Genomic DNA, 22,815 nt, shown 5'->3' with positions numbered 1-22,815 from the left:
TGCAGTCTTCAGACTAACCTGAGCAGGAGAAGCAAAGATTTAGCTGGCTTTATGTCAGTAAATTTTCCACAACTTCTCTCCTGTGAGAGCCCAGAACACAGTATGTTCACTGAGCATGGGCTATTGTGATATCAGTAGGAAATTAAATAGCACAAAGGGGACTAATACAGAAGCCCAGGGACCTCCAGACTGCTTGTGCAGCCAATATAAATCCCCATGTGGCCAAATCCCAGTCTCAGGACCGCCATACGCAAACAGTCCAAAACCCTGCAGTGGTATCATCTCTATTGAGTAAAACATTTTATCGTCAACTACTTAAGTTAAAACATTCCATAATAGACTTTGGCAAAAGGAATGGACAACCACAACCATGTTCCAGACCTCCAAAGGAGATAGCTTCTTCAATATATGTGAAGTAGAGACAGAGATTTTCTACTTACTGTTCGAGAGTGCGGACACAGGAGAGAATAATTTAAAAACACATTAAAAACCACACAAACCACACAGCAGAAAAAAAAACTTCTTCTTTTGTTTTTCATTTTAGTTAGTCCTTTTTACTATTTGCCTTCTCAAATCACTTAATATTTCATCTAATCAAGGAAAAAAATTGATCTCTGACAGCTCTGAAGCTATAGCCACAAAAGCTTATACACAATATTTGCAAATGATGTAAAATTTATTCTAATGCATTCTTGATTTAGGAGAGTCAGTAAAGACCAGAGCCTATTGATATGATGTGAATACAATTAGTATCTTTAAAGCAGTCTAGTAAAACTAACCAAAAACTTTAGTAAGAACAGAGTTTTATTGTCTACTCACCTACCACCCACAGCAAAATCAGAAATTGCATAGTAGTAAGACTTGAGAACTTTTGGGTCATTGAAAACTTCATCTCCAAATGTGTTCAGACGGTTGAGGGTCACTCTAATATCTGTAGCTGTCACCCATTCCTAGAGCAGACAGAAATCCCATCAGATGAAACACCCTTTCCCTTGAGAGAGTAGCAGTCATTAGCAGTTCTATTAATGAAGTCATTCCTCAGCAGCTGGGTCCTTCCTCATTGTTTTCCCCTCTGCACCTCAGGAGCTCACATGCTCTTGCCCCAGAAGCCTTATGCCACATCCTCTTGGTTCAAATGGCTTTTCCTGACCCTTTCTCCTCTCTGGAGACCCTTTCCAATGCCTCTTCACACCCTGACTGCTTTCAGCTGGGAAGCACTGAATAACCTCTCCAGCAGAAAGGGCAGGGCAGGCAATTATGCCAGCTTGCTAATTGTACGTATCTGTCTGGCTGTAGTTTTCCTGCACAGCTATGCAGCACCAATGGGAAAAGCTTTAGGGTACATTTGTCTGCAGGCATATTGCACCAGACTAAAAGATACAGACAGACAAATGAGTGAGGCTGGGGGAGGCTGAGGAAGAAAAACAGACAGATCTGACTTGCAACACAAGAGTTTTTAATAATATTTACACAGTGTGTCTGTAACACGCTGCCCTGCCCTCGTGCAGCAGCAGCCAGCACACACAGCCCCTGTTGCCAAATTTCATATCACATTCCACCAGCCACTGACACTGGCACCTCCTTGGTTTTATTATACCCTCTACAAAGCTGTTTTCCTTCAAACATCATAAAAAAGAACACAAAGAAACAACCCTGTATGTACAACTGTGCAGCACCTGTGTCACTGCTCAGCCAGTAACATAGTGTTTATTTACTGAATTACAAACACTGATGTAAACACATGGAAATACCAATCACAATATATACATTTACTTCAGTTCTAAAAAGCAACACCAGGGGTTGGTACGTATTTTAGGAAACTGGTGGTCAGATCTCTATTCCTTACATAGAGACACTTATCAGAAAATTGCTAACTTGAAATCTCCTTATTCACCTTAACGATAAGACATGGTTTTCTGTAAGGATTTGCTACACCAATGAGGTGGACAAACTGGTTCGTTTCCACTTCAGAAGTTCTTTGTCCTTTCCCATTAATCTTATTTTTTCATTTCACTTTAGTTTGCAGAAGCAACCCCACCAGATTCTGCTCTCCTGCCTGGGAATGGGAAACAGGCAAGCCCTGAGCCTGCTGAGTAGTCTCAGACTACTCCTGCTACTCTAAGAGCCAAGGGAAGTGATGATAATTACAGCTCTGAAAGGAAGACAACGACCCCAGTGAGGCAAACGCCACAGGTTCAGCTCCTTGTTACAATATAAACTGGAGAAGTCAAGCAGAATACAAAAACTGCCAAGTAAATCAGATAAACTGGTGCTCTAGTATACTTCTGACCACTGCCCAACCACTCTTGTGAATGCAAAAAAAAACATTCAAAAATGCTCAGCAACAAAAAAAACCCTGCCAAAATCCCCTTGCCAAGCCACTTGTAAGAGACAAATACCAGGGATAAAAATCAAACTTCTCTGCTTCAACACACATGTAAGAGTACAGGGTAGGGATTCCTGTAATGCTTTATGTATTTAGAAGAATCTTGTATTTCTTACTTTTTTTCTGCTTGAACTATACATGAAGATATATTAACTGCATTATATTCCTGTAATGCTTTATGTATTTAGAAGAATCTTGTATTTCTTACTTTTTGCTGCTTGAACTATACATGCAGATACCTCAAATATTAACTGGACTGAGACTTTACCTTCTCTGTGTCCTTGTATGTGAAACAACAGCAGAATGTCCACAGCTGCTTTCTAAGCTGGCAGAGATTTACATTTACTCTCTGAAGACTTCCACGATGCCAACTGACAAACCACCCTTAATGCCACCAGGTTTGCATTTTTGTACCATAAACTTACTATCAACAGACTGAAGAGTTCAACTCTTCCTTCAACAGCGTCTCTGTGGATTGTCCACCCCAGCTCAGCTGTGCAAGGGCCTTTCACTATGAGTAAGGGCTGTAGTGCAGCCCTGTTGGCACAAATCCACCATGAACAGCGACTCAACAGAAGACTCAACTCAGGCCACCTGACTGACAGTCCTGCTCACATACCTGCAGCACAGGGCTGTTGTCAAAGTTGTAGGCACTGGGACGCCCCTCCAGCGTTGAGAAGGCCACGTTGCCCCCGGTGAGAGGCGAGATGTCGCTGAACTCGTCGGTGCAGAGCGCCTGCTGCTCGTCCTCGCCGGTGCGGATGAAGCCGCGGTTGGTTTTGTGGTAGGTGCTCTCACAGGAGCCGCTGTAGTACTGGTAGGGCACCCAAGGGCCGTCCTCCCTCGTGCGCTTGTAGATGGCAAAGCTCTCGGGCCGGCTGGTGTGGAACTTGAGGCGCACGTACGTGATGTCAAAGGCTTTTCCTGTGGGGGAGAGGACACACCTGTGAGAAAAACTCAAAACTGAGAAAGACTGGAAAGAGCTGTGCTGCATTTCTCTCTCTGGAGAAACATCTCCCAGCATTATGCAGAAGGATGAGCGTGTCCAGCAACACCAGAAGTATCTTTTCCAATCTGGTATCTTGTCTTTGTATCTCCAAACAGAGACAAGGTGAAGGAACTGTGAAAGCAGACGGAGGGCAAGCTGAATAGATAGATAAAGAGACCTAAGACCTACAAGCTTCTGTGCAACCAAACACATTTCAGAAGCTGCAATTCTCTTCCACGTACATCCCTAACAGATGACAGACTACATCAGACCCATGAGTAGTTTGTGTGTATTTAAGCCAGGCCCAAGTTAACGACATTTGATGATATTTCTCCCAAATATATGCACGGGAGAAACAGTATTAACCAGAGAGGAATAAGTCACACTGTAGAGCCTAGTTTGTACCTCTGCCTCCTCCCTAGACAATAACTTAATCTCTTTTTACAGCTCACAAAGCTTTTCCCCCAGCATTGAACCCACTGACTACAGCCCTCTTCTACTCATTCCCTGGGAAAAACAAAATGAGGTTTAAGTTTCCCACATCATTTGACTGAAGTCAGCAAGGCATTTTTCAGATCAGAGAGCAATGATTTCCAAGCTACCCATGTTCTCCATCTCCTAGAAGAATGAAAGAAAATCCACCTCCTTGCCCTCTCTTCCTCTCCTATTAGGTCTGTGGCAATCAGCACATCATCCTCCCTCGTGACTCTACCCCCATGCACACAAACCAGCTGCCCTGAGAGAACCCCTAAGGAGAAAAGGACCACAACACTGTCCAGCCACCTTCATCTGCTATCCACACTGGCCAAGGGTTCCCAGGAGGAGGCCTACAGCTGTGTACCAGCTGTTCTTGCTCCACTGCAGCAAGCAGACTGTGTACAATTAGGACATCCTGGAGCATGTAGGGAGCTTGCTAAAACAACGTTGAGTTTGTTTGGAATAAAACCTCGGGTGTTTAGTCCCTGCCATGCTCTTTTATGCTCCCACCACTTCTAAGAAAAACAGTGCTCTAAGCAGAACTTACAGCCATCACTGGTTCTTTTGCTGATCAAAAAAAAAACCTACTAGAAGCATTTCAGCTGATTAAGAAACAGGTTTTTTCAACCTGCAAAAGTCACACAGATTTAACCCCAACTCGTAAAATGAATGAACTGTACCATGTTAAATTTTAACATAAGGCTTGGCACTTGCTGAAGTGTTCACCTCCTTCACACGTGAGAGCAGAGCAGAGGCACCACGGAGCAAGAACAGAGTGTCCTCAAAGAGCACACGCACAACCCGACAGCCATGAATTAGGTCACGAACCACGGAGCTGCCCTGCAGGCCCCCGTGATTAGGCCAGGGGCCAGCCTGCATTAGGCATGTCACACCCAAAGCCTGTATGGCACAACGGAGGAGCCAGAGGAGCAGGAGAAGCACAGCAAAGGGTCCAGAAACCAACACACCTGAGAAAAATAAAGTAAAAATCAAGTTATACAGCACCTGAAAAATTATATCCCCCAATGTGTTAGTTTGGCACAGCCTGGGTTTTTTCTTCTACTCAGAGAAGAGGAGGACATGAGGACATGTGAGGGAAAACAACACGGTGACACAAAGATCAGTGGAAAAGAAACAGGGGGAGAAGGTGCTTCAAGTGTCAGAGCTGAGATTCCTCTGCAGGCGTGGTGAGAATGTTACTGAAACAAACTGTCCCCTTGGAATGCCTGAAGTCCACAGGGGATGCAGAGATCCACACACAGCCCATGGGAAAAGTGATGGCAGGGAAAGTTGTGATCTAGTGGGAGACCGACTAGAGAAAGAGAGGGCCTTTGCTTCCAGAGACAGAGAGAAAAAGCCCTTGATTCCAAACTAGAGCAGCTTGCCCTTAAAAGACTGCACCTCATGGACAAATGACCCACGCCACAACAGTTTTGGGGCAACTATTTGCCCATGGGAGGGACCCCATGGCATAGCAGAGAAAAGACTCCTCTCCCTGAGTGAAAACAAAAAGATCTTGAATGACAAACTGACTAAAACACCCATGCCCTGTCTTCCTGCACTGTCGGTGGGAAAGGAGGAGGGTCTGGGGGAAAACAGGTACTTTAAAAGGCTTCTTTTATCTCTCATCATCCTCCTCTCACTCTGTTAATAATAAATTTACTTTATAACTTTTTTGTAACTATTACCCTTAAAGTGTTTTCTCCCAGTCCTTATCTCAACTCATGAGCCCTTTGTTAATTTTTTCTCCCTCTCCTCTGCTCAGCTATAACTATGTGGATATCTGGCATTTGGCCAGTATCAAACCATGACACCCAAAAATAGAAAAAGACCAATCTGGTGTTTAAACTACCCACCAAATAGTATTGTCTGTGTGTGACATGCAGGACAGCTGGGACATTATACAGATACAAGCCCCCTGATACTTCCTATAAAATACCCTTTCCTATTTATATCACGTGTGCACGGATCATGGATGACCTAAGCACAAGACTGGAAGCCAGACATTCACAGTCACGGCTCTTGCTCAGTAGCAGCTCACTGTTGGTTTGGGTTGATTATTTAATGAGATTTTCTTACACACAGAAGACAAGTGAGGAGCAAACACCACCATTAATGCCAAACTGCTTTCTTCCAAAGGATCGACACTCAGAACTAACTTAGTTTAGGCATTCTCTCCTCTTCCTGCCCAATACAAGAGATGAATCTTGTTCCTGTGCATTTGGAGTGTTTTTCTCATGAACTGCAATAAAGGTAAGAAGCAGACATCCTGTGTACAACTCAGACCATCCCAACTTTCCTGTTTCTCTTACTATATGGGCTCTTCACTTTGCCTCACTGAAGGCAAAATATTGAGGTAGGAACAAAGTGCACATGCTCATGACAGACACAAGACAACAGGCTGGAGACACACAAACATCTTTTTCAGGTCCATGGTAAACAAACTCAGGATACATTTCACAGCTTTCCAGGTAAAAGGCAAGGGGCCCAGGAAGCAAACACTTCCTCCTTCTTCTGCAGGAATACCCCACTGTGTTGACCTGCAACTTGGCAGCCTATTCCAGAACTTCACCAACATCTTGGATGGAGAGCAACTAAAAAGCACAGCTACTATCATAGTTTTATCACTAGTAAAAGTGTCATCAGCTTAATGAGAGAGCACACATGGTAAGATAAAGCAAAATCTAACACTGAAAGTCAGCCCTGGTGGGATTTCTTTGGGCAACTTTAATGACAAGTGAAAATAGGAAAACATCAAGAGCAAGGCATCAAGAGCAAAACATCAACATCAAGGCAAGAGCAGCCATTCCCTATGTCAAGAGGGGATAAAAAATAAGCCAGAGACAACAATGAAAGTCACTTCATTGAACAGTGTCAGCTGAATTGTCAGGAATACCCTGCTCTTTTGAATTGGGGTGGTTAGTTTTCTACTAGTACTGCATTCCTCTGGTGTGAGGCAAAACCCCTGGTGTTCAGGCTTCATCAAGATGGGGAGGAAATGCTTCAAAAGAATCCTGGGAATGATGAGGGGGCTGAGCATGTGCTTTCACTCACACACACAACTTGCTGCTCTAGATGAAAGGCCGGGTCACAGGCTGCTTGCCCCAGAAAATAACTACTTTTTTCAATCTCCACTATAACTGAATTATGATCCCTGTTTCCTGACAAGGTCTTCTACTGCTCCTTGTGAAAGCCCCAGTTCAGCTAAAGGCACAGCACATGCCAACTGCACCCTGGGCAGCATGAAAACATTATCCCTGGGAACCCCTTCTGCTGAATGGCAAGGACCCTCCCCTTCTCATCTCCAGTTTTACATGGCAGGCCAAGAAAATGCATTCAAATCCCTCCCAACTGAGCAACCCACGTGAAAAAGGCATTTATGGCAGCTGGCAGTGTAACTCCTTGAGCAGTGCAGTTAATGGCATTAAAGAGGAATGCAGTTAATGCACAGAGAGTGGCTGTGCAGTGCCTTGCTGGGTAAATACTGCTGGAACAATGGAGTTTACCCAAGACCAGCTGACACAGTGTGGAAATGTGTTTCCCCACTGTTCACACTGAACATAAATACTGTGCTTAACAGCCTGGCAGTTCTTTGAGGCTGCAGAGACTTTTTCTAGCAAAGATAAGCAGCCCAGGTTGCTTTCATGTCTTGCCAGGCTGAATAAACATATACAGCTATTACGCTAAGAAATGGTGACAGCAACAACCAGGTGAAAGCCACTTTTAAACATTACATTCAGAAGACAAAAAGACATTGTTCTCCTCTTCCTAGAAGCCAGTACTGACTTGGAGCTCAGTTTGGCTTAGAACTGTCTAATAGTGTCCACTGTCTGGTAGTATTTCCCTGGGTGTATTGAGAAGTGACAGATCTGTTTTGCAGGAAGAACTCCAGATGCTGGAATCAGTGACCATGAGCTTAGTGCTTCACAAGTGCAATCTGATGTGTGTTTAAAGCATTCAGAGCTCAAAATCATGAGCCACACATTTTAAAAATGCATCTTTTCTGAGGCATGGAGCTGCTCACCAGCAAGTGACAAGGTGACATGATAACCAGCTCCCTCTGACAATTCAGGATGACGAAAGAAATCTTTAATCCCTTTCTCTACTGTAAGCCAGCACACATACAAGCTTTCAAGACAATATTGCAATTACATATTCAAAGTAATGAGCAAGTCCTGTGCCCGGAGAGGCAGCAGAAAATGTTCAGCATTGTTTCATGAAGAGGATACTGCCCCAAACAGCCTGCTCACACTGCTGGGCTTGGCCAGCTGTCATCAGCAATTACAGCCCTCCCTCAGCTGGGTCATCGCCAAATTCAGTATCCCAAGGTCCACCAGGAAATGTGCCATGCTAAAACCCATACAAGCCAATGCCATTTAGATCTTCAGAAACTCCTCCCTTTTCCCTGAAGTTAGGAATTCGTTCTACACACAAAAGACCTCCTTGTATTCAGGCCCCTCAGAACGGATGGATAATTTACACCAGGAAAACTGTCCCGCCAGCTGGCACAATGACTACAAGTGTTGAATTGTGAGCAGATGCCTGGGTGAGATAAGCCCAGAGGACACTCAGCCTCCTTCATTATCAGTCCACTTGAATCCCCCGCACATGAGACTGGCACATGGAAAGAATCAATGCTACCTCTCCTGCATACAGCCACTGAGCTTTGCTGAGGGGAAAAAATAATCTACCTGAGAAGACTGCATTGGGCAGACTACATTTTGCAGATTTGTTTTTTAAAAAATCCACTGAGCAGTAATGAAATGGTTAAACTTTACTGTTTCTCTTTTGGTTGGCTCCTCTTCCAAGGCAGCTTTTCTCACACAGGTACTTGCTGACAACCTATGTCTTAGTAAAGGTTAAAATAATTGAAAACAAACTCAGTAACAAATAGAGCCTACTTAGTACTTTTTGACTGGATTTCATTTCCATTTTGCAGTGAAGGGCAGACAGCAATCAAATATAACTGGCATTTCATTTTGCTTTTTTCTTCTGACCTGTTTCCCCATCATTCCCAGGAACATATGCCAGCTTTCCCAGTTACTAGATCAAAATGTGCTCCATGCCATTCACCCTTATTCCTGCCTCAACTCTGCCCTTCTTGAACCATCAGCTCCCCCAGCACCCAGCACAATGCTGAACCATCCATGAGCAAAACAGACTGGCTCCAATTCTTCCAAACACACAGATCCCAGAACCCAACACAAGCAGTGTGTTCCCTGCAGGGGACAGAAACCTGGATGTCAGCAGACAGAGGCCAGCAAGTTCACAAGGTCTTCTTCAAAAGCAATCACTGCATCTTGAGCCAACTGGCCACTCCAAGTTCTCAGCTATCTCAGTATTTTGTTCAGCCTCTCATGCTAGAAACCCTGCCAGAGCCTTCCCTCCTGGATCACAGGGGCAGAAATGACAGGGCAGTACTTAAGGAGAATGAGTTGTCCCATCTAATGGCAATGGGATAGGATTTTTCAACATCCAGATGGGTAACAAGAACAGGACAGAGTTTATAAGGAGGGGAGAAGAGTGAGAAACACCTGCAGACACTTGGTCCTTTGGAATAAAGTACTTTCATTAAACAACAACAGCCCAACACCTGCAAGACACGTAAGTGTTGTTATATTGCTTGCATCACATGTACATGAAAAAAACACATTTATGACCAAAATCAAGAAAATTTTGAAGTTCTAGAGCAAATGTCCTTTTACAACTACAGCCTAGCTTTCTGAGAAAATTTGTAGAGGAGAAGGAATATAAGAGCATTGGTATTGCCCAAGCAAATGGAATATCCAGCATTTGAAAAAGGAATGTAAAAGATTTCCACTTTCTGAGGAATTCCACTAGGGAAATAACTCCATGCAGAAGCACAGACAGCAGTTCTCACATTCCGAGCTGTGGCCTTTACAGGAACACAAACTAGTAATAATAAATCTTAGGTTTATTTTCTTGTCCTCACCTGAAGAGCCTCAAGATTTATGAGCATATATCACGAACAAGAAAGGCCTGAAGGATTTTAACAGTCTTTTCTTAAACCATGCCCTACCAAACCAAAGATTCTGGCATGTGGAGCTCCAACACAGACAAGGTTTTAAAAAAGCCTGACAGAGACACAAACATGGGTTGTTTTTTCTGGGAGCCTGTTCTAAGATGGGGACAGAGGAAGGAAATGTGTTTGGGACACTGGGGGAATGAGCACAGCCTGGAGCATGCTGGAATGAAGGCAAACTCCCACCACCCCATTAGATCATGCATTCTTCCAGCGCTCCCAAACAAAGGCACCATTGACTCCTGAGCGTGGGCGGCTCTGGACAGCAAAAGGCTGCCCAGTAAATTATTGCATGATAATCCAACATTGATAGGTCATCGAGGCTGCTTGTTTCAGTCATGTATCCAAAGGGGGGAGGCTTATTTCCCCCTGCTCTGGGCTGAAGGCAGCCTTGTGAAAAATGCATGTTTTTATTTGATCACTTTTAAGTCAGTGTAAAAGTCAGAAAACCTTATCCATTAATTCAGTACAGCTTGATGCCTTATTTGTACAGCTTTGATGCAAAGATGTTAAGTCCATTTCCCAAAACAGCCAGCTGTGTTTATTCACTGGGGACTGGGAAGATCCCATGTCCAGCACAAAAATCCTAGCTGCACAGGAAGCCTCAAAGTCCTTTTTCAGCACAAATGATAAAAGCTCATTTTAAAAAGGCCCTTTATGCTTGGCAAACGCAGCAGATCACAGATGATCAAGGATGCCATGGGCCATTTTGGGGAGGGCTCCATCTCATTCACATATCAGGACTGCAAAGCTACCTCCTGCCATCAGTATCAGAACCAAAACAAGCTGGATTGGTGTTACTGTGTGTTGGGATCCTTGGAAAGTTCATTTGCTTGTAGCAAAGGTCCAGAAGCTCCTCCACAATCCATACTCAATAGGTATGGGTGAAAACAGGTCACTCCCACAACTGAAGGAACACAGGGAAGTGGGAGTTTACTCTCACAAAACAGGAGAAAGAAAAGAAGAAAAAAAACCCAGAAAAAATTATATATGCAGAAAAGACAAAACTTGTCTTTTGCTTTTATTCTTGGCAGAAGAATGCAGTTATTACCTTCACTTCAGTACTGACAGGCCAATGACAACACCAACAGTGCCTGCAGTAACAACAACCCTTGAAAACTGACAATTCCCATCCATTCCAAAAAACTGTGGGACCTTGGTGACCAAGCAAGATTACATTTTCTGAAGAGTTTTTCTCATGTTGGAGATACAACTACCAACCAGTAAAAACTGAAGCAAGCAACTACCAGCACCACAGCCCCACAAAGATCAGAGCTGGTGGCAGCAGCAGGCCACAGAAGATGCAGCAAAAGCTTTCCACTGAACTGGCCACTTTCCATCCTTGATCCTCAGCAACATGGAAAAGAATCTCTCATGAATGTTTCTTGTGTAAGACCACATCTCCACAGGAATCACAAGAAAGCAACAAATCTTACCCACTTTCAAGTCATTCTCGTAGTTTTCAACTTAAAGATCAAATCATTTCAATAATTTCCCCTCAGAAATTTTAATTTGACAGTTGGAGGTGTTGGAGGAATATTCCTGATGTTCAGCTCCAACTGTACCTTTTCACAGGTGGAGATGTGGGGGTGGAAGAATAGCTGAGAAGAAAGAGACTAAAAACTACTTTCAAATTCCAAAAGTTTAAATAGCTAAAGAAAAGTGAGGTCACAACTTCTTTAAAAATGGTATTTAGCCAATTGGCAAAAACACGATTTCCTGTAAAAAGAAAAAAGTCTATTAGACTGTAGTGCAGTACCTTGCAAGAAATGTAGTATCAGATAATCTGGTGAGAATTGTGAAACCATGTCTTTAAAGAATAACTAGATTTTACTGACCTCTGAGGGGGAAAAAAAAGAAATCAAAAGCATTTTGTGAATGTTGTTAGCGCAGGAATGTCAGCAGGTTTTCCTGAGGCCTGTTTTCCTTCTGCATGCCCTCCCAGGAGCCTCACCCTTCTGCAGCTCAATCTCCTCTCCCTGCTCTTTCAACCAGCACACCTAAAGTCAAAGCATGTGATGCTTCAGTCTCAGAAGTTCAACAAACCCAGGTGATCAGAACCAAAGATGTCCTGACCAAAGGCAGAATGAAAATTATTCTGTATGGTGCCCATATGTGCAGGTGAGATGCCCCCAGCTCCAGGCCCAGCCCTGCTGAAGGTGGGCACACCAGCTCCCACTGGAGCACTGCTGCTCCACCCAGTTCAGTGGCTCCATCACTTATGATAATCAGCCACTAATTTCTATTAAATAACATTTTTAAGCCTTTTCCCCTGTCAAAAGGCAGCACTTTACCCACTCACCCCTGACCCACATGTGCTCAGAGCCTGCAACAGCTCCAACACCTGGCTTTGCTCCTATCTGAATTAGATATCAAAAACACACAGCTCGTATTGTTGAGCTTAATTAAGAACAAATTAAATGATATGTCTATACACAATGAGTGCTCTAAGCAGCAGCAAGTTCAGCAGCTCTGGGAGTAACATGACCCTCCAGACTGACTCACGCACTGCTGGCTGTACAGCCACGGAGAGGCCAGAAATGTTCTTCACACAGAACGTTGAATATTTGGAATTTTGATGTTTTACTCTCCCTTCAGACTTTCCAACTCCCACTCACCAGCCCCAGATTTTTTTCAGACACAGGCCATAATTAACAGCACTGTTATTTGGGGATAATACTGGGGCTGTGAGCATCCATCACCTGGCCTGATACAGAATCAACAGTTTTCTTTTCTCAAGTATTTAAGTTTTGCCCTCTTCAGTACACATTTAAGAAAACTGACTTTGAGCACATTTGAACGTGCTGTTTAATGCTGCACAGTTTGTATATCTCCTGCCTCTCCATCTTCCCCTCCTCCCAAGAGACTCCAGCAATGGATTTCAAGCAGCAGTTGACCTGCCTTCATGTTAACTTTTAATGCATTTTCAGTCAATTACAGGCTTATGCACAAGCTACCATTATTTATGAAACACAAATTGCAGCAATATCCATAGAGCCCATTTTCAACCACCCACACACAATGGTTTTACTTTCTCAGCCTATTAAGCTGGGTAAGAAATTGAGATAAACAGACTTGACAAAACCACTGCTGGAGCGAGGTCATTTCCAAAACAAAGCTTGCCACTGAGTTATGTTTCAAATATGTTTTGGGAATTTATAAGCAAAGCTCTTCCAAATTTTTACTAAAGCAGAGAAGGAACTGCACTCCAGTTCCTGATTCCCACGTAACAGCCAGAACATGCCTTCAACTTTGCCTCTGGAGAATAATTTGTACACACTGTCAGTGCTTGTGGAAGTCACAACACACAAGTGTGTGAGTTCATGTTCACCCACACATCCCATCTGGAGACACATGAAGGACAAAGTACTACTTAATGCAGTGGCTATTTCTGAGAAAAGAGTTTAGCCAAAAAACACAAGTACTCCAGAAGGCAGCATGGCTTAGCATGAGGGGACAGAAGCAATTCTGTAAGATTATTTTGGAATACCACGAACAGAGAGAATAAAATTGGATGCTTCCCTGCTGACCCTTCAAAGGTAATGCTAAGTCCAGACATCTTGATACATCCAGCTGCAAGATCTGCAGCTCTTGATTTAATTGACAGATTAGAAGAGATCAAGATCTGCTTCACATCAGGCTCCAAAACATCTCAATGTATCCACACCAGACCTTGATTTGGAAAGCTACCTATAGATCAAAATTCCTTCTACAGGCTAAAGGCTGCCCATCCAGGAACAGAGAAAACTGTGAAAAATAAGGGGTACATGAACAGCCTTTCCTCACTGTTTTGTATGAGGGAGATTTCCAGACTGAGATATTACTTTGCTGCTTTGTAAAGGAAGGATTGAGAAGATACCAACAGAGTTGCTGAAGTGGGACCAAACACCGCCTGGGATACTGCTGAGACAGTGTAACATCAAGTGAGTTTCCTGGGAAAAGTGCTTTCCTACATCAGCCCCAGCAGATACAAGAAAATTAAACATTAATGCATTTGAAGACCTTCTGCAGGAACTTCTAATTTTCTGAGCTTATGTGGTGATGTTGAAACTTGGGCCATACAGTGGTAGGAAGCTAAACGTTAGCACCTGGTTCCCAGTGGCAGGAATGCAATGCGACCCTGGGAATTCCAGATGTGCAATTAATTCACCTTGTTAGCAGCAGAGCAGTGAGGCAGCTGTGCTGCCAGGAACAGGCTGAGCAGCCTGGTGGGAGCTATGCAGAGCAATGCATTTCATGCCCAGATGGTTCAGAGCCTCCCAACAAACACCAAGGACCATCGTGCACACGGGAGGACAAACTCCACATCCCTGAGCACGTGCCAAGCCTTGCTGGACCACACCACACCACACCACACCCTCCCCAGTCCTGCACATGTTCTTCAAGCAGAACATCAGGCAGGGATTTCCTTAGCACTGCACTGCCCAAAACAGGGTCACTGCACAAAAAGTGAATTTAACCATTTGCACCGAATGCCAAGTGATGAGATTTTCTTCAGGCACACCACACAGCTGTGAAGCCAAAGGAACTTCACCAGAGGGAAGATATTTTTCTCAGGAGAAAAACTTTAGAATTCATTTTCTTATTACTACTGCTAAGAACATTCATTTAAAAAATACTGAATCCCTAGGTGACAGAAAAGCTTTATTTGAAGTTAGATGACAACTCTCATAACTCAGTAATGTAAAATACCATGCATTAAAATTTTAAGAAATTTGTTGCCCATCAGTAGAAGCCACAAAATAGGGGTAAAGCAAATTCTTCTTCCCTCTCCTTTCAGGGTCCTGAGTTTGCATGCTGACACTTTTGATAGTGTTTTTAGGGAAAGAAACAGACACTTAGTCACATCTGTAAAGCCTCTGTCTTTGTGAAGTCTCAAACAATACACTGCTCTCAAGGCTTTGTTAGCACTAAATTCTTAAACTTACTGGTAAGTCAAACCCAAACCAACCTACCTGTGGTCCTTCAATCTGCAGACACCCCAAGAAAGATGAAGATCATCACGCTCTTCAATCTACTGCTGAGCAATGAGGGTTTGGCTTCTCCAAAAGCTCAGACTTCCAAGGCTCCTCAGTATTCCATGTCTCTGTTCCTCTATAGCTGCCTCACTCAGGAGTCACAGAAAGCTACTACCACACAACCCCAAATGTTACTCTTCACAGTATCACTTCAAAAAAAGATGTGTAGAACAGTGCAATAGAAATGGAGGAAAATCCAAAAGATATCAAATGGTGTAAATTCTAAAGGGGCGCTTCCTTGATGGTCTGATTAGCTAATTATTTTTTAAAGTTTACCACTTCCCAGTAAACTTCTAATTTCAACTGAACATCGGTCCTTGTCCTTAAAGCAACTAAAAGGGCAAAATTTGCACTCACAGGCAAAAAAACCTTAAAAGCTAATTTTAAACCCTTAAGAGCAGCATACATCAGCCATAGTAGAGAGCTGTCTTCTTTTGGCACAATGCATTTCATGTTGGGTCTCTACTTCAATGACATAAAATTTAGAGCCAAAACAGGAGATTCATCAGTTGCAAGAGCCTGTGAAAGGAAAAAATGAGTCACACCCAGAGTCTGTCCATGTAAAGGCAATGCTGTGAATGCAGTGGACCAGTGGTGAAAGGATCTTGGTTCACCACAAACACATCCAACACTGACCCTTCTACCCTCAAACTTTTCTTTATAGAACTCCATGCTAAATTAAAAGTGAAAAACCATGCTCTACTTCAGTTTGAAAAGAAGACTTGCTAGAGATTAAAATCCTATGAAGGACTCCTGAAATGCAAGGCAGCAGATGGACACAAGACAAGCAGAAGAAATACTAATGACTGCCATCATCCAAGTGTGTAAAGCGAGACATTTGCAGCCAACCACCCAATATAATAATAACATTGAGCTCCCAGTTTTGGTAAAACAGGAGGAGTAAGATGAGAAGGAACCCTGGGAGCAGAGGAATTAATAACACAGGGCTTCCTATGTGTCAGCTTCTTGGTTGAGTTTTAGGAGGCAAGTCTTGCATCTTCTCAACTTCACAAGAATATCTTCAGAGTCACATCTGACTGCAGAAGCCAAAAGCTGTGAGAGATGATGTTTAATCCCAGCTCCCTCTTTGGCTGAATTTTTCCCTAAATCTAAAAATAACTGTCATTATTGTGGAGAGCTTCTTCCTTCTATCCATTCAAGCAGAAGAGCAAAGGGTTCAGAAACTATGCAAGACATGACAGGGCAGAGACCAAATTCTTAGGTGAGTGTTACTTCCATAGGGCAGTGCATTCCAGCAAGAGGAACACAGCTGTTTGCACAGAGTCAGCTAACAGCCATGCCTGCCTGAGTCACTGCAAATAACTCCACAAACCTCTCAGGGGCACTGTCAGGAAAAAAAGCTTTAACATACCAAGTTATGCAGCAATATCAGATAGAGCAGCCTCCCTCTGGATGAGTAAATGGACTGTGATAACCTTCTTGGATGTCTCATTCCTTCAAAGACTTGGAGAGCAGTTTTACTGAATGGATTTGTTACCAGTTTCCAAAAAAGAAGGCTTCAAGTACTTCAAATGAGTGGACAAGTTGTATGCTCAGATTTCCCTCCACCAAGGTGTGATGACCCTATATTTGCTGTAGATTATTTGTATTACTACAAAAAAAAAAGTAGTATTTTACCTCAAAAAGCCTTTTTACGAAGTAAATATTCTATTTTCTTTTACAAGTCAGGAAAAAAAAGTAATTTTGAAGGTCATTCAACATTTCCAGTACCAGCACATAGTACCACCCAATACCTGCTGAATTTTCTTAACACACACACACAAAAAGACTCAAGTACAGTCTAGTTTAACTTCAGATCTCCCTATACAAGCCAATGCAAAGAAAAACACTGCTATTAAAAGAAGAAAGAAGCTCTGGGCCCGTGATTAGATACACTAGATTTCACACAAATAACAAGAAAGAAAGAAGAAGAAAGCCTTATGTCAATACCAGCAATGATTTAATCACTTCCAGATCACATTGTTTTACAAGAAATTGTTTGAACTTTTATTGCAATTACTTTTGGCAATCTAAGGATAGCAGTAAAAAGTTAATTTTCAGTCCACTAAACCCAAGCAATTAACATTTCTTTCAACAAGTGTATAAAGAGATCCAGATCTGCACTGCTGATTTCTGAAGGACAGTGATGATGGTGGAGATGAAGGACAAGAAGTTGAAAGTGCTGACAATTTAACAGGGGGCATTTTCCTGGAATAGCTGATTTTGCTGAGGATAAGGGAACAGCTGTCCATATACTTCACAGAGCAGTATCACTCTGGTAAAATACTGCTAGATTAAGCAGAGCTTACTCTGGAAAACATTGGAAGAGACCGCTGATTTTGCTGAGGATAAGGGAACAGCTGTCCATATACTTCACAGAGCAAAATACTGCTGGACTAAGCAGAGCTTACTCTGGAAAACATGGGAAGAAACTTTCAGGGAGTTTTAGGATGCATTCATGCTTAACCTCCTACCTCTCACTTTAGCTCCAAGAGTGGAAATTATTTAGACCCCCTAAGTACTAAGGTAAGTAAATATGAGTGGGGGGAAAAATCATAAAAAAACCCAAGAAATATGGAAGTCTGAGAGAGTGCAGCTAAAAATATGTACACAAAGTATTTTTCATCCGTGGTAAGCAGAGCTTACTCTGGAAAACATTGGAAGAGACCTTCAGGGAGTTTTAGGATGCATTCATGCTTAACCTCCTACCTCTCACTTCAGCTCCAAGAGTAGAAATTATCTAGACCCCCTAAGTACCTAAGGTAAGTAAATATGAGTGGGGGGAAAAATCATAAAAAAAACCAAGAAATATGGAAGTCTGAGGGAGTGCAGCTAAAAATTTGTACACAAAGTATTTTTCATCCATGTCAAGGTCACTGATAAAGAAATATGTTACTATGCTGATTACACACTGCTTCATTTCCTCAGGTATTACTGAGCTGGTCACCTAACCAGGTCTGTTTACTTTTCATGCTAAGTTCTGTTGCAGAAAGACAAGGCAGCTGGACAGATTGGCTTCTTAAGTACATTTCAATCTCCCAGGAACATTAAGTACACAAATTATTCACTGCTTCATTAACCAAGTGACTAGATAGTAACAGCTTGCAAATTTAAACCACATTGCCCAACATGTGCATATCCTCCTCCAGACTTGCTGGTTGAAAAGTAATCTATGCTCCCCCAGCTCAGTCTCCCACAGCTCCTGAGAAAACACAGTCAGGCTGTTCCCAGCCTTTTCATGGACACACCAATAAGCTCTGGAAATAAGATGAACTTCAGCAGATAAATCTGTGAGCATGAAGATGCAGAGGAAAATCATTGTGCTGTCTAGCTGCAGTCATGTATTACAGTGCAATTCAGAAAATAATTGTAATTGTTGGGTTTTTGTAATCAGCTCTTCTCAAGATTCAACTCCTCTCCAAAACACACTGAGTTTCCAAGGTCCCTCTGACACAGACACTTTTACAACTGAAAAAGGTGGATTTGCTAAGCAAAGTTTTCCTAAATATTTCTATCTCTATAGCAAACAAATATGAAGCTGTGCCAATTCTGTTTGCACAGGATAGATTCCATATAGTGTTTAAATTAGCATTAAACTAAAAAAAAATTACCAGTAAGTCCTGGTTATGAGATCTCTGAGCTTGTTCTCCAGGACTGGGTGGATGCTGAGTGCCAGCACAGAGAGGAAACTCACAGCTCCCCCTTTTCTCACACTGCTATTAAATCCTTTTATAACAACTAATTCACCCAGTTCCCACTTGTGAGTCTAACAATGAAGCGCTCCAACAGCTCTTTGGATAATCCCTCAAGCCTAATATCCGCCACTAGCCACAGATCTTAGAAGTGTACTCAAATAAAACATCATTCAGAAGGGGGAAAAAAAGTACCTTCAAACCTATGTAAAAGGAAATTATAAACCAGCAAAAGCTTTATAAAGAACTTGCATGCAAAGAGCTCCTTTAATCTTCGGTCTGCTCAGACAAATCACTACCACTCCTCAAGACAGTCACCATTCTCCCAAAGAGAAAGTATTAAAAATTAGGAAAAAATGAATAAAATTCAGGTTTGCAGTGTGGTTCAGAGGCAGAAGCCTAATGTCCAGCATCCAGCTGAGTCTGCAAGCCCACGAAGGGCTGTGCTCCAGGACCAGGGCTTCCAAATCCGCTCAGACACACCACATCTGCTCCCTTTTGATCACTCACAGTCTGGACAGCCCAATCCAGCACAAACTGTACTAACATTCTTGGTTTTCCTCCTGTTTACCCCTTAAACTTGCAGCTGCAGTGGGAAGTGTCTCCTCACAGCAGCCCCACTGGGCCACAAGCTGCAGAACAGCACGTAGAGTAAATCCAGCATCGCCGCTCCCACGTGTCAGCTCCAAAGCCACAGCTCACCCCACCCCACCGAGCACAAGATCCAGAACTTCCCAGCCAAGGGTCCAGAGCCCATCCTGACAGCAGGACCACATTCCACAGGGCAACTGCCAAGTGCCATGAGCAACAGATAAATCCCTTGTCCTTCAAATCTGAGTAAATGAAAGAGGTGTCACCATAAAGGACATGCCCCATCCCTGTTCAGCACAAGAGAAGCACTTGCTTCTTCCCTCTTCCTCTAGCTTCAGCTTGCAGGCCCTTACCAAACATGCAGGGAGCTGAAGCCAATTCCAGCTAGGATCAGGGACAGGAGAACAGCCAGTGCTGCAGTCAGTGTGCTCCAGACTTACACATTCCCCACGAGGAGTGGCAGGACAGCCAAGAGAGATTTCTGTCTTTGACCACATGGCCATCTCCTTTGAGAAGTGTTTATAGGGGGCAGTGGTGGTCACTTTTTTACTCCCAAAAAACAGCAGAAGACTTCATATTCATTCAAGCACTTTATGTTTAACATCAGGGCATTATCCAGCAAATCACAACATCATGCTGCTGGCTTAACAGTTGGAGCACTTCAGTGTTTTAAGATGTTCTGCTCCTTTCAGTGAGTTACCATCCACTCCATCCCAATTCCAGAAAAAGGTAGGAAGGAGTTTTGAGACTGTACAGGTACATACAGTCTTCTCAGAAAGAGTCAGTCCCAAGAGCTTTAACTGGTATTTCAAGTGAAGTCAGAAGAGTTTAAATGATCTACAGCAGGGGTCCATGGGCAGTAAGGTATTCTGCACCAGGTACTCTGCCAAATGCTACCAGAGCCCCATAACCTCAGAAGTGAGACTCCAGTGATATCCAACATCACTGTGGTAATCCCAAAAGCACCCAAGACGCCATTTCCTATACCAACTTTTCCATCTCAGGTCTTCCCCTTGTTTTATTTTTTCCCCTCCTTTCTTCAACTTTTTTAAGTTTAATCCATGATGTCAACCCCCTCACTTCCCCAAAAACCTTCTTAAACTCAATCACCAAATCCAACCAGCAGAGAGCTCTTCAGAGTTACAGATTCCACACAAAGCTTGTGGAGCAGCCACAGTGGTACTATGTTAGGAGCCACTGGACATTCCCATTATCACTTGGAAATTACTAAAATTAGAGCTGAGATAGCATTAAACCCACTTACCCTTGGAGTTACACCAAATAAGGCATGGTAAGGCATGGCTGAGTGTTTCTCCCAGGGCTAATTCAGATCTCATCAACACAAGTGAATAACTCCAAGATTTCCTTTCCAGAATGCCATACAAAACACATCCACGGGGTATTTTTATCTGCTGAGGTACTACTGAACAATCTCATCTTGCTCCAGCCTTTTATGCTCCTTAGAAACCGTGTAACCAACTTCATTAACAGTAACTTCAGTAACTATATTACCTGAAAATATTACCTCTTCACTTTCTAAAGAGATTAAAAACCACAGATGCCAACAGAGCTTCTTGAGAAACCTATTTCTAACCTCTAATGAGTGACTGCACCAGTTTTTCCCTCTCACCACAAGCAAAACCTGTAGTGTAAAAGCTTTCCAAGCCTACTCCATGCTCTAGCAAGTAATCTCATAATTGTTTTTTAATCCCAGAACATAACTTAGAAAACTTCTTGGTTTTTTAATTTCACTGAAAAGGGGCAAGTTAATTTCAGAAGCATCATTGCACTGATCTGCCCTACACCATACTCCCAGCACAACTTGGCCATGAGTCTCTCCCTTCTCTCTCCTAAAAACCTGCTGCTCACCAAAATACCCTCCTGGCTGCAGAGAAGGATTAGGAAGGAAATGGACTTTTTTTTTGCCTTCCATTTAAAAAACCCTTAAGATCACTGGAACAACTTGAGGTGCTACTACCTCTGTCCCAGGATGGATAACTGTGCCCAAAACCTGTTAAACTCACTAGGACAGTGACTGCCCTCCCTTGGTAAGACTTGGCATCTGGCAGACTTTACCACCTGAGGCTCAGCAACAAAGAGCAGAAAACAGCTTTTGCATCACTTGCTCTACACCAAGTCAAGCCTCCAACTAGATGGTCACCAAAGTGACCCAATGTCACCTGCAGTGTTGAGTGGCACAAACCCATTTAAATGATGCCATCCATTCTTCAGGAGCTCAACATCATCAGCAATAACCAAAACATCAGCAAAAACAAGGATGGTGACCTGGAAAGGGAGACTAGCACAGTGATCCACCGTGAGGATGCTAAGAAGGCAGATGAAACCATGCCCAAGGCTCATTCCCACTCCATCACAACAGACCATTTTTATTCCAAGCTTAAAAGGGCAGATGGGCTTTAAGCCTCGCAGCCCAGCTGAAACAGCAGGGGTGACCCTGCCCGTGGTAAAGGCTGCCAGAGCAGCTCAGGGGGCTGCTTTAGAGGTGGACTTGAGCAAAGCCAAGAGGTGCATGCCTGAGCTCCTTCTCCCACTCCTCCTCCTCTGCCCCCAAGGTTGGGAGGTAAGTTTTGTAAAACACTGCTCCTAGACAGGCAAACCAGAGCAGATCAAGTAGATGTTTATATGTATTTACATATAAACATTCTGTTTACTAAAGTCTCTGGAATTAATAAGGTAACCATTTCATATGTCTGCAGGGGGTGGGGACAGAGGAGGGAACACTGTAAATTCAGAAATGAGCACCATCTGTTCCTCTGGGCTGCTCAGCCCTCTCTTCCAGCTTGGGTGAGCTCTTTGAAGCAGGCTCCAGCAATGTGCAGTGGAGAGGTGCCTTCTGCATCACCCTCACCTTCACACACACACACAAAGTATAGGCTTGTTCAGCCAACACTCCATACACACCTCCTACTGTTCTTGAGATGTTACTTCTACTTCAGTTTCTGCTTTCCAAAACAGTAGAAAAACTCAGATTCAGAGATCAGCCTGCTACTAATAGTAGCAGAAATCAGCCCAGGAAGATGTGATGAAGAGAGGGCTTCTGAACTGCCTGAAGGAGAAACTTCATTCCAGGTTTTTTCTAGCCACATCTTTTTCCTTTCAAACATTTTAAAACTTCAAAGCTCTGAAGGAAAACTCAGAATTAAAGCTTTTTAGACACCTCAAAACAGCTCAGGTCCTTTCCAAGCTCCAGTAACAGGATGCAACAGCTGCTCCACCACACTCACCTATGAGAAGGGTCAGCTCCATCTACTCTTTCTTAGCACTCAGTTGTGCAACGCTCACCCTGCATGTTAGTCTCTGCCTCGTCAGAAGCACTCCCTAGCTCCAGGGCCCAAACACCACTGCTGTCTTTCAGACGTTTAATAACCCTTTGGGGAGACCAGGACAATTCACACTTATCATTTACTGCTACAGTTACTGCAACTGAGGTTCAGGGAACACTTAAAGAACATTTGTCATTTCTTAATGCGGCTTTGTAAACTCATCAGTTCGGTGTTTGCTCCTTGAAAGAATGCACAGAGCTCTGCAGAAAATATAAATTGACAAGAAAGTCTTCAAGTAGGAAAGCATCAAGACCAGAGACCTTCAAAGCAAGAACA

General features: G+C 43.2%; 1 protein-coding gene across 1 annotated transcript in view; it reads right to left on the bottom strand.

Annotated features, from left to right (window-relative positions):
- The window catches only part of LAMC1 (laminin subunit gamma 1), a 66,497-nt gene that overhangs the window by 20,945 nt on the left and 22,737 nt on the right, over window positions 1–22,815 (bottom strand). The window contains exons 2-3 of the mRNA XM_039726251.1: window positions 3,006–3,310; window positions 820–950 (exon numbers count right to left, since the gene is read on the bottom strand). Of these exons, the coding sequence (XP_039582185.1) occupies window positions 820–950; window positions 3,006–3,310 (436 nt within the window). The remainder of the gene's footprint in view (window positions 1–819; window positions 951–3,005; window positions 3,311–22,815) is intronic.

This window comes from Passer montanus, unplaced genomic scaffold, assembly GCF_014805655.1.
Source record: "Passer montanus isolate IOZ18808 unplaced genomic scaffold, ASM1480565v1 scaffold58, whole genome shotgun sequence".
Taxonomy (NCBI): Eukaryota; Metazoa; Chordata; class Aves; order Passeriformes; family Passeridae; genus Passer; species Passer montanus.
Note: the sequence above shows the minus strand (reverse complement) of the source record. Positions and strands in the feature narration are given on the sequence as shown.